General features: G+C 38.1%; 1 protein-coding gene across 3 annotated transcripts in view; it reads left to right on the plus strand.

Moving 5' to 3' along the window:
- ENOX1 (ecto-NOX disulfide-thiol exchanger 1) overlaps positions 1-13,121 on the plus strand; it is a 345,774-nt gene that overhangs the window by 134,941 nt on the left and 197,712 nt on the right. For all 3 annotated transcript variants that reach the window (XM_051983858.1, XM_051983857.1, XM_051983856.1), the window contains 2 exons: positions 9,841-10,014; positions 11,224-11,430. In XM_051983858.1, coding sequence (XP_051839818.1) covers positions 9,841-10,014; positions 11,224-11,430 — 381 coding nt within the window. The remainder of the gene's footprint in view (positions 1-9,840; positions 10,015-11,223; positions 11,431-13,121) is intronic.

Consider the following 13,121-nt stretch of genomic DNA (forward strand, 5'->3'; position numbering starts at 1 on the left):
TTGGAAGGAAAGGGGAACGTTGAGAATGTTGGAAGGAAAGGGGGACGTTGAGAGTGTTGGAAGGAAAGGAGGACGTTGAGAGTGTTGGAAGAAAGGGGGACGTTGAGAGTGTTGGAAGGAAAGGGGAACATTGAGAGTGTTGGAAGGAAAGGGGAACGTTGAGAATGTTGGAAGGAAAGGGGGACGTTGAGAGTGTTGGAAGGAAAGGGGAACGTTGAGAATGTTGGAAGGAAAGGGGGACGTTGAGAGTGTTGGAAGAAAGGGGGACGTTGAGAGTGTTGAAGGAAAGGGGGACGTTGAGAGTGTTGGAAGGAAAGGGGGACGTTGAGAGTGTTGGAAGGAAAGGGGGACGTTGAGAGTGTTGGAAGGAAAGGGGGACGTTGAGAGTGTTGGAAGGAAAGGGGGACGTTGAGAGTGTTGGAAGGAAAGGGGGACGTTGAGAGTGTTGGAAGGAAAGGGGACGTTGAGAGTGTTGGAAGGAAAGGAGGACGTTGAGAGTGTTGGAAGGAAAGGGGGACATTGAGAGTGTTGGAAGGAAAGGGGAACATTGAGAGTGTTGGAAGGAAAGGGGAACGTTGAGAATGTTGAAGGAAAGGGGGACGTTGAGAGTGTTGGAAGGAAAGGGGAACGTTGAGAATGTTGGAAGGAAAGGGGGACGTTGAGAGTGTTGGAAGAAAGGGGGACGTTGAGAGTGTTGGAAGGAAAGGGGGACGTTGAGAGTGTTGGAAGGAAAGGGGACGTTGAGAGTGTTGGAAGGAAAGGGGGACGTTGAGAGTGTTGGAAGGAAAGGGGGACGTTGAGAGTGTTGACGGGCCCCAGACAGGACCCTGACTGTTCCACACCCTGTACCCGGATCATGGCTGTGACCTCAGAATCCCCAATCCAACCCGCCCCCCAGTACAAACCCCTGGTTTGGAAAATAGTGATGACAGAGGACCAGCCACCACACCAAGAATCAGGAAATTGTGAATTTATCTCATACGCTTAGAGAGATCCAAAGAAGGTGATGACTTATAACTCAGGGCTAGAAACCACCTCTGTCAGAAGGTGATTTTGTATAGTCAGTGGATTTAGAATAGGAAGAGGGGCTCCAAGATCTGGCTCCACCACATAGGAGTTAAGCATCTTTGAGCAATCACGTGGAGCACATCTCTGTGACTCAGTTTCCTCATCTGTAATATTTATGCTAATGACTTCATAGGGTAGTTGTGTGGATCAAATGAGATAATAGAAAGTACTTCTGTAACCATAAAGCACCATATATAGACTAATGTGCAAGCTATTATTATTAAAAAAAACTCAGCCCTCCCATGCTTTGATTTGCCTGTTTTTCCCCTTCCATTCTCAGTGGGGATGGAGGGCAGTATTAGTAAAGTCACCAGCATAACTATTTCGGGCAAGGACAGAAATAAGAGACAAGCCTGTCAGTTCGTCTGCCCTTCCCTTACTGTCTGTGTATGAAAGGTCTTTTTCATGTCTTGTCTTCTCTTCTTTTTTCTCTTTCTTCTTTCTTTCTTTCTTTCTTCTTCTTTTTTCTTTTTTCTTTTTTATTTTTGCGGAGGCAATTGGGGTTAAGTGACTTGCCCAGGGTCACACAGCTAGGAAGTGTTAAGTGTCTGAGACTAGATTTGAACTCGGGTCCTTCTGACTCCAGAACCAGTGCTCTATCCACTGCACCACCCAGCTGCCCCTCATGTCTTCTTGTAATGTTTAAAAGTTGATGGATCTTATAAGACAAAACTCTAATCCTATCCCATTCTCCACTGCACAATGTCCAATCCCAGGTCTTCAAAGATCCCACAAAAGGGTATAGTAGAAAGAGAACCAGTCTCGATGACTGAAGCCTTCTTTCAAATCCCATTTCTGACACCTACTAACTGTCTGATGTTGGGCCAGCTAGTTAGCCTTCTTGAGCCCAATTTCTTCATCTGCAAATGTGGTTAATAATACTTGTCCTATCTACCTCACTGCATTGAGGTAAACATTTTATAAACCTTAAAGTACCATAGAAGAATGGATTTTATCAATTGTTATTCTTCCAAGTTCTTTTCAAAGTACTGATTTCATCAGAAATGTATCACCAAATCCCATATTCTTTGCAATTTTTTGTCTTAGGAAAATCTGAATAATTCTTATTATGGGTTAAATTATTTCACTCATGAGATAAGTCATGCTTACTAGTAATTCGTCTCTCCATATATTTTACTTATTTTGCATTTAAATCTCTGTCTGAGAGTGGGGACAGGGGAAGGACATTATAGCTAAAAGAAAACATAATCACTGGGCCTTGTAGTTGTGGGAAATATCTTCCTAATATAATTCATGGCCCTTTCTAGTCTTGCCCCTCTGAGCTATTTCAGTTTTAACCAATTTTTTTGTTGACACATCATGGAAAGATTGCATGACAAAAAAGCCCCCCAAAACCCAAAACAAATGTTTTAGAAGGTGGGATTGTAAAATGTGAGACTACCATTTATATTTAACCAAACATTACAGAATTCATATGTTTCCATACATTTTGTCCCCTTTGAAGCCATCAGCTTGGAAGATTATGTACTTTTAAAATGATGTTCAAAGAATCAATGTTCAAAATATCTTTTTTTCTGCCTCCTCCTTTGGACACATTCTTTAAAAGACTTTTTTTTGGTTCACATTCTTTCAAATATTCCCAGTGGTAGCAAACATTTCTCCTTTGAAAAAAGGTTTTGCTTTTTGGAAACAGCTGAAATTTGTTTGGAGTCAAGTGTCAAGTCTTGGTGAATGCTATGGGTGATCAAGTTGAGATATGTGGTTTGGAAGGCAAAAAATGAGATGTGAGTGTGAAATGAGAGTCATTGTCATGTATGGCTCATAAAGTGGATCTGAAGGCAATTGAATTCTCAAGTAGGAGTTCTTAAAATATCTTGAGCAATATCAGTAGAGTTATAGTATTTTCTAGTTGAAACTGAATCTTGGAAATTTTCTGTATTAGTAGTAGAATATTAGGTTCAGATCCATGGCAAAGATCACTGCTTTCATAAAACCTACTTTCACTTCAAAATGATCTTTCTCTCCTAATGAACTCTCATAATAACATCTTGTTCCTGCCTCTAATTTGTATTTATATGCAGTTTTGTATCATTGCATTTTTTTTAGTCTTAATATGTTCGTAGTTTGTAGGCAAAGATCTTTTAAAAAAAAATTAAACTCAGTGCTTGACACATAGTAAGTACTTAATAAATACTTAGCTGGTGAGTTTCCTTTCTATCTATCTCCTTGTTTGGCAAACATTTCAGTTTGTTAAAAGCTTGTACTTTTATTAGTGTGGACTATGATGTCAACTCATCTATAATATAACAGAGTTGTTTGAGACCCAAGGAGCCCTTCGAGGTATTACAACTGTTAAATGCCAGATTTAAATTTATCTTTTTTCATTAGAGTCTAGCACTTTATCTGCTAAATCAACATGCCTTTGCCTAGCACATAGTGTTCTGTGCTAATATTTATTAAATATTAGTAGTAAATATTTATTAAAAGAATGAATAGATAGACATGCCTTACAGGCTATGAGATCTAACCTCCTCATTTTATACTTGAGCAAGCTGAAACCTGCCATTATTGGAATAAAAGTAGAATTTGACAAGTGAACTGTTTGAGAGCTTCTTTAGAAGCTGATAACTTCACAGTCCCACTGTGTGTTTGTCTTGGGAGTAGTGAGGAATAGCATCTTATGTCAAATAAATGATGCTGGAGGAGATGAGGAAGCAGACGGTGGAGGAGGTGCTTTTTATTCCATTCTTCTTTGATTTATGTTATTGATTATTTATTCATGTGTTATATTACTATGGATAAAGTAAACCAGGACAATATCTTAATTATCATTGCATTTCCTTTCCCTATACTTTGTCTGTGTGAGTAATTGACATATTGTTGATGTTAAAGTGAATGATCGGAAGGTCATTAGCATTTTTAGCTCTGAGTGTTACCAGCAGGTGCATGTCACTGGTAGACTCAAAGCATTGTTAAGAAGAGAAAGGTAAAATAGAAGGGGAAAGAAAGGAAGGAAGGAGGAAGAAAGGGAAAAAAAAAGAGAGGAAGGAAAAAAGAGAGGGAGGGAGAAAGGAAGAGAGGAAGGGAAGGCTTACTGGGAAATCACTTTACCTGGATATTCACTACCCCCTCACTTTGGATAGTATTTTATTTTTCCAATTATACATAAAAACATATATTTTAGAGATTCATTTTGTAAGATTTTGAATTTTCAATTTTTTCTCTCTCCTTCCCCCCAAGACAGTAAGAAATCTGATATAGATCATACATGTATAATACTTTTAAATATATTTCCATATTAATCCTGTTGTGAAAGTAAACTCAGAACAAAAGGGGAAAAGCTGTAAGAAAGAAAAAGCAAACAAAAAAGGTGAAAATAGTATACTTTGACCTATATTCAGTCTCATTGTTCTCCCTCTGGATGTACAGCGCATTTTCTATCCCAAGTCTATTAGAATTGTCTTGAATCAATGTACTGATAAGAAAGCTAAGTTTGTCACAGCTGATCATCATGTAATCCTGCTGTTACTGTGTACAATGCTTTCCTACTTCTGCTCACTTCACTCAGTATCAATTCATGTAAATCCAGACTTTTCTAAATCAGTCTGCTGATCATTTCTTATAGAACAATAATATTCCATTACATTCATATACCAAAACTTATTTAGCTACCCCCCAATTGATGGACATCCACTCAATTTCCAGTTCCTTGACACTATAAAAAGAGCTGCTATAAACTTTTTTGTACATGGTGGATTCCTTTTCTTTTTTTATGATTTCTTTGAGATACAGATCCAGTAGTGAGACTTCTGGATCAAAGGGTATGCACAATTTTATAGCCCTTTATATGTAGTTCCAAATTGCTCCCCAGAATGGTTGAGTCATTTCACAGCTCTACCAACAATGCATTTGTGAACCAGTTTTCCCACACTAACTGCATTTATCGTTAACTTTTCCTGTCATCTTAGCCAATCTGACAGGTATGAGATGGTACCTCAGAGTTTTTATAATTTGTATTTCTCTAATCAATAGTGATTTAGACCATTTTTATATGACTATAGATAGATTTAATCTCTTCATGTGAAATTTGTCCATTAATATCCTTTGATCATTTATAAATAGATAAAATAGGTAAAATCTATTTATAAATAAAATATTTTTAAATTTTACTTTCAGAAATGTGTTCTTTATATATTTAACTAGTATTTCTTATTTGGGCTGAATTGTCTTACCTAGACACTAGTCATTAATGGTTGTTTCTCTCTTTTTCTCTTTGTCCTTTTCCCTCATCCTATGGTTAAGTGAGAAGATAGGATTTTTCTTCATTTTTGGGGGAAAATATATATGAAATCATGATTGCAGCAATTTAACTTTAAATTTAAATTTAAACTTTAAATTAACTTTTAAACTGAAATTACCAAAATCTGAGAATCTCAGATTTGAAGGATGCCATATACTTACCCAGCCAATAGGTCAACACAAAGTAGTGATCAGGACAATCACAGAGGCTAGGGAAGGATAATTTTTTTCAAGGGGGAAATGACACAGTATGAATTGTAGTCTAAGTAAGTATAAATCCAAAGGCTTGGCCCAATCAATATCAAGATTTTTGCGAAACACCAAAATCCAAGTATTTATAATAGAAATTGGAGAGCAGTTACAGTAGCAAAGATTCAGACAGAAATTGTCAGTGGACTTTACTCTGGTTTCCCAGATACTTATAAAACCATAGCTCGGGTTTAGAAGGGAACCAATGGACTGTCTAATCTAACCTGTATCTTAATAAAAGTTCTCACTAAAACATAATTGACAAGTGGTTATCATGTTTTCAAGTCTTTCCTTGAAGAGAACTATTGAGAAAACCACCATTTCTGAAGGCATTTCGTTTCTGATAACTCCAATTGTGAAGAAATCTCTCCTTATATTTCAAGCCTAAATCTTTTTACCAAATTATTCCTATTTATTCCCTCTGAGATGAAGCAAAGCAAGTCAAACTCCTCTTTTATATAAATGCCCTTTAGTATTTTAAGATAGCTGTCTCCTCTTCTAAGTCTTCTCCAAATGAATCATAACCTAGTTTCTTTTGCTGAGGCTCTTAGCTATGGTCATCCATCCTTTTACCTTCTTGCCGTATAGAGCTGTAACCAGAGATCAGATACCCAGACAAATATGATAGATTCTTTCCCTATTTTAGAAAGCACTCATTTCTCCTGAGGCAGCTTTGCCTTTATCTGAAGGGCCTTGAGATGTGAAGTACTCCCATTTTTCATATAGAAAATTATCTGAAGTACCACACTATCATCACAGCTCCTGGCTACCCAGAAGTTGCTCCTCTTCCCAATGCCGTATTTGGTTTTTTTTTTTTTTTTTTTTCAGCAAATACTGCATTTTCCTTAAAACAAAAATCTCAGAACCAATCGATCTTGAGATCTGAAGTCTCCTTCTCTTCTGTCTCTTTAATTGTAAACTGCTGCATGAAGGAAATACCTCCTCCCAGCATGTCAGCCCTGTGATTCAAAGCTCTAGTCACTCTAACCTAGTTATAATTCTGGCACCTATCCTTCTTTGAATTTACTCTATCTTGTCAACATCTAGTTTCTTAAATGGTTGTCTAACCACTGTTTTATTGCTTGGTTAATTTCTAGAAGCCACTTGTACTTATCAATTGAAATCCTAATAAGTGCATGCAATATCTTCTATGTGCATCATTCAGTTCAATAAACTATTGGACTCAAGGGGTTTGGTGAAGGAGAACATATGGTCTCCAAGTGCTTTCCCCTTGCTCCTGGAGAAAAGGCATTTCTTGCATTAATGAATAGGGAAGATCTTCCCCAAGAGGCCCCATCTGTTATTAGACATGGTTCCCACAGAATCAGACATAGCCTTAATATTAGCTCTTGTTATTTGTCCTTCATTTTTGACAAGAAATAGCGACTTAATAGGCTGATATTTTCACTTGCAAATAACTCTTGCTTTCAGGACAAATCTTATCCCACTTTCTACCTTCTCTTCCAAACAACTCCATGTGATGCGGGGACAGGCAGGCAGGAAGGAAGCATTTATTTATTAAGTGTTCACTATGTGTTAGGAACTAGCCAAGAGCTTTACAACTATCATCTCATTTGTTCCTGAAAACAACCCTTTAAGGTGGCTACTGTTATTCTTCCCATTTTACAATTGAGGCAACTGAGGCAGACTTGTCCAGGATTGCCTAGCTAGTCATAGTAAATGACTAAGACTTTAACTCGGGTGTTCCTGAATCCAAACCCAATATCCAGTCCACCACATGACTTGGCTGCCACCCAAGAGTCCCTTGTATTGTATGATGCATTAGCTATATTTTACTTCTTCCTTGGGCTTATAATCATGAGGACCTGTAATAAAAATCTGCCTCATATGCTTCTTAGTTCAAATAAGTCATTTAATCTTTTTTGTTTCTCAGTCATTTCATTTGCGAAAGGAAGCTGTTGGACTCTGGTCTGTAAGGTCTTCTCCAGTTCTAAATCTGAAGCTTGTTTCTTTGACCCTTATTGCCCTCTTGCCCAAGCAAGAACTTCACTCTTCTCTTGAACTTTACAATTATCTTGCCTTTATCTTCCTTATACATTTTGATTGAAGGCAAATAGACGGCAGGTGCAATTATGCTTAACTTTTCAGTTCCAATTGGTTGTATCCTGATGACCATGAAGGCTTTGCTAATTGCTCATAAGTGTTCATTCTGTTACCTGTGTAAAATAGGATAAAATTCATTGATTAGCATGATTAGGCCAAATGACCATCAGAAAGAGCTCCCTATGATCCTTCCAGATAAGACGTGGGATGGCTGGTTCTTCTTTGCATCTTCCTATCTCCCTCAAATTCTCAACTTCCTATAATCTTGAAGTGTTGGCTACATCTTTCTGGGTCTCTTGATTGTATCTCTCATGCTTTCCTGAGCCTTTTGCTTATCACAGAATTCCTTGCTGCCATCTTGGGCCTATAACGTAGCATATCACAAATATGTCTTGTTCCCCTAATATATAGAATGCAATGCAGTAGGCCATAAAGGGAATTTAGAAATAAATAAAAGATATTTCTTGCTTTTAATGAGCTTCATATAAAAGGAAATATATAGCACAAAGCATGATTAAAACAAAAGAAACATCTAAGGGAAAAAAAGCACTTTTGAAAATTTGAGGAGGGACAAATCGGTCAGCTGAGGGGAAGGGGAAGTATGATGCTAGGAAAGTTTCATGACAGGCCTGATTCCTAAGCTGGGCTAGGAATAAAGAGGAGGATGTTAATTGGCAAGAAGTAGGATAAAGGGAGGGGACAAGAACCTTATGAACTAATGTTGGGAAGGTAAGTTGGATCAGATTATGGAAGGTCTTGAGTACCTTAAGTACTTTATTATAGCCTCTAAGCCACAGAGATCCACTTTAAGACTGATGAATGGACAGAGATTTCCTGGGCCTTGGGAGGAGTCGTTTGCCCGATATGGATTGCAGAAGAGAAGTTACGGTCAGGGTGATTGTTTGGGAGGCTAGTCCAAGTAAGGGATGACCAGAGCCAGGTAGTAGGAGGATTGAGGAAGATTGAGGAAGAAAGGATGGATTTGAGAGGGATAGTTGACAAAACTTAGCAACGGATGAGTTATAGTGATTGAGAAGTATGGAAGAATCAAGCATCGCCCCAGTATTTCAAGTCTGTGGGAATGTGTACCATCCCTAATGTAAGTAGGTCATTGGGGTGGGGGGATACTGCCCGACAATGAGATCAATTTGGGACATGTTGAGTTTGGGATTCTAGAAGAATATGCAGTGGGTGCTACCCCACAGGTAACTGATGATACAGGGATAGAACTTGGGGGGAAGATTGAGATGAATAGGTGCACTCTTGAGGTCTTATGAATGGATGTGATCATTGATTTCATGTAGAACTCACTAAAGGAGAAAATTTGGACAGGAAAAAAGACCAGCCTACATTCAGGTACATTCCCATTTGAAGATGAACCAGTAAAAGAAGAAGAATGAACCTGAGCAGTGGAAGGAGTAGGGGAAAGATGGGTATCTGTGAAGGCAAGGATGTATCTGATAACAGAGTATGGTCAGCAGAACTGTGCCGGAGAAATGTCAAGGACACTATGAAGTGGGAGGGGAAAAACTATTTAAAAGCTTTGGTAACCTTGGAAGAAACAGCAATAGTAAAGTGGAAGGGTCAGAAACCGAATTGCTGGGGTTCGAAGAATAAGTGGTGAGGAAATAAATGGGGGCAGGTGATTTGGTCTAAAATGAATGCACGAGAGCCACGGAGGGTGGTGAGCTACAAGGGCACAAGCCTCTTGTTTCCGGCACAGAGGGGTTCGACAGCCTCAGTGTTATCATAAGCAGTCAAACTCTCCCCAAAAAAAGGGCATTTGGAAACAAAGGCCGCCGTGGCAGAATCGGGCTGACGAGGAGTTTGGGAGGCCCTTCACTGCTGCAAATAGCATCCAGTGTTGTGAGACAGAAAACTGCACTCACTATGATAGCCAAACGTGCAGTGTCAAACTTCAATACACTGCGTTCCACTTGGGCTTCTCATTTGTGACGCAGCTTTTCTTTGTGGATGGTGGGAGGCTCGCTGTTCTGCATGAGTGAGCACAGGTGAGAGGGCCTAGTTATTCCGATACCTGTCTCTGGGATGCTTTCCAGTGTAATTTTTTTTTTTTTTTCCAAAAACAGGTTCCTGCCCAATAAAGAAAATTCTAAAAGTGAATGTTCTCTGTTATCAAAACACTAACAAAATTCATTCAAGTTTTGTAATCCAAGATTTTGAATTCTCTCTTTACAGATTCAATCTGCGTGCCAGGCTTTGATCCGAGTCTCAATATGATGACTGGAATCACTCCAATTAATCCAATGATACCAGGCATGGGCTTAGTCCCGCCGCCACCACCTACAGACATGTCTGTTGTCAAAGAAATCATTCACTGTAAAAGTTGTACGCTCTTTCCTCCAAACCCAAGTAAGTGACACAAGCAAAAACGTATTCACACATTTAAAAATAAATTCAATTTATTCAAATTCAAATTAAGAAATAAATAAAATAGCTTTGTGCATGTTCCTAAGTTCCGACAAATGCATCCTCCTCGTGGGCTCAATGTCGCACACCTCCTATTAGCAGAAGCATACAGACACCACAGAATCAGCTTCTGAGTCAAGGGGCTGACTGGATAACGGCAATGCTGCCGATACAGAAATATTTAGGGGAACAGCCACAGAGATCTTTGCAACCAAGCTAGAGTCTAGCGTTGACTACAAAGCAGTGTGTAATACAACCATGTGAACCTTCCTACCTGTCTTCAGAAGTAGATGGAAAAAAATCTGAAATGTTATTTTGCTAGTGGAAAAAAGATAGCGCAGAAGCAATTTTTAGTCCACATCTATGGATATTTCTGCACCAAATTTTGGCAACAAATATTAGATGATTCAAATGGGCCAGATTTTTAAATAAATAAATATATATATATTCTTCTTCAGATAACATGTGTATGAACTTTAATAACACAACTTATTTTTCTGGCTTTGATTTTTTTATTCTTATTAATCAATGTTGGCTAGTTTTTTAAACTGGTCTTTTTGGAAAATTGCTTCAGTAATCTGCATATAAACTAGGTAAAATGTTATGACAGTGTGCACTTTATCTTTTATACAGCTTCCCCCAAATTTAATAGTTTGCTCATTTAAATGTAAATAATAAAAAAGTGGTTTCTTTAAGCTCTGGTGTTTCACGGCCAAGTAAGTACTCTGCGAGCTGTTAGGTTATGTTTTCTGTGTTCTGGCTTTCTGTTCTATTATCTGGCAACAAGACAAAGTAGATAACCAGCAGAGGTTTTTCATCATGTTGTCATTTCATCATGTTTTGTACTTCTCTGCTTTCCCCCTCCCTGTTTTCCGAGGTTTCTGTATTATGAAAGAGAAATGAAATTATGCTAACATTTGCTTTATCTTTGCTCACGGACAAGCACGGCCATTCTACATGTAAGAATGAGTCGGGAGGAAGGAAGAGGAGCTTGAAAACAATATAATCCAAGATAAATGTAAATGGGTATCAGACGATGAAATCTCTTTGGTTTTAAGAAGTTCCAGCTGGGTCTAACTTTTTGCCCACTGAAATGGCTAATGATAATGTAAATAAGTAAATGACAAAATCTTTGTGCTTTGTTGTGATTAGATCTTCCACCACCTTCCACAAGAGAGAGACCTCCTGGGTGCAAGACCGTGTTTGTGGGAGGATTACCTGAAAATGCTACCGAGGAAATTATTCAAGAAGTCTTTGAGCAGTGTGGCGACATCACAGCCATTCGGAAAAGCAAGAAGAATTTCTGTCATATTCGTTTTGCAGAGGAGTTCATGGTTGATAAAGCCATTTATCTTTCTGGTACTCTGCATTCTATATGTGGTTTGGGGAGGGTTGATGGGCACATGTTCCTTGTTGTGTTAACATTTGCTGATTCCCTTTGCTTTGCTAAACCAAGAATAGTATTTGGGGACTGGAAAAGAGAAAAGGATATGGGGATGGGGGCATGCCATTTGGCCCTGTCTGCCAAAAAAGCACTGTGTGAAACCTGAACTTACCCCCACTCCTGGAGCAATATACCACTATGCTGTAATCATACTCCCATCTTATTCTTCCCTCATTTCTGCTTCATGTTTATCTAATGGGCTATAGGAAAGCATTATGACATAATTTGATTCTTATTACTCTTAGTAGATGGGGTTCTCTGGGAGGCAAAGTACTTTTACCATAAACTGTTTGCCTTTTAAGGAATAGATTCATCCTTTTGGATGCCAGAAAATGGAAATTGGAGTAATATAATCTGAGAAAATAGTTCATGAACTTTAGGATCAAATTTAATATTATTCAGAAAAGTCTTGAGTGGATTTGGAATCAGGAACATCCAAGTTCAAATCCCACTTCAGACATTTACTAGCTATATAACTCTACTCTAGACAATTAACCATTTTCTACCTCAGTTTCCTCATCTCTAAACTGGGGATAATACTAGTTGCCTCCCGGTATTTATCAAATGATATAATATTTGTAAAATGTTTTGCAAACTTTTAAACACTATATAGATTGTTCTACCAAATCTGTTATTTGGGCCCTGAGAAAGTTAATATCTCTGATTCACTTTTTGGAATATATGATCTTTAAGTTCATTGCTAGTTTGAAAGTTATAATCTGTCCATTAGATGCTGCTTGTAACTTGGTTGGGCAGGTCTATTGATCTCTGTGCCTTTGGTAGAGCCTTTTTTTGGGCAGACTTTTGATGATTTTTGAAAAGATATAATATAGTCCTACATATTGAAATCCATTGGTATGTTTGTTGAGATTGGCCACAAAATTTTATCAAATTAAAAACTGATATCATTGGTACTGATGATGCCTTCAAAATATCATAATTTTTGAAATACATGTTGCTGCCATTCCTCCTTATCCTGTTTACCTCTTTCTTTTTTAAGCCTCTAAAAATTAACTTGTTTCTCTGTTTTTTTGATTTCTCTTTTCTTCCCCCATATGTACATGTACTTGCTCTTCTGTTTGCCACCTTCTCAGTTTCTTATTTCCTCCTCCCTCCGTTTATTATTTCCTTTCTTTCCCCATTATAGTTAAGGAAAGTTTATATAATAGTTCCTCTAGGCAGCTCCCCTCAAAATCAAAGGTGGGTCATTCGAGTTGAAGTTAATGAGGAAAGAGGGAAAAACCAGCTGAGAAGCAACATCCAAACATCATTGCCAAATTTCAGCTAATTTCTGCAGGCAGCCCCTAATGGCTATGAAATTCCATCGCCAACCCAGAGCCTTGAGTTGATTCCAACACTGCAGAGACTTTCCTATGCTAAATAAAGACATAAAATAAGTCTGAGGCACACTCATTCCAATCAGTTCTTTAAAAGGGGAGCAAAGGAATCTGAAGGCATTCTAAATTGTGGTGGAGAACATTGTGCTTTGGATATAGAAGGTAATTAATCAGCATTTGTTCAATTTTAAAACACAAGTGACCTCTGTCATTCACTTACTATGCTTATATGGATGATAACATTTTAAAATATAAGGTTCTGTTGCCTG

This window comes from Antechinus flavipes, chromosome 3, assembly GCF_016432865.1.
Source record: "Antechinus flavipes isolate AdamAnt ecotype Samford, QLD, Australia chromosome 3, AdamAnt_v2, whole genome shotgun sequence".
NCBI lineage: Eukaryota > Metazoa > Chordata > Mammalia > Dasyuromorphia > Dasyuridae > Antechinus > Antechinus flavipes.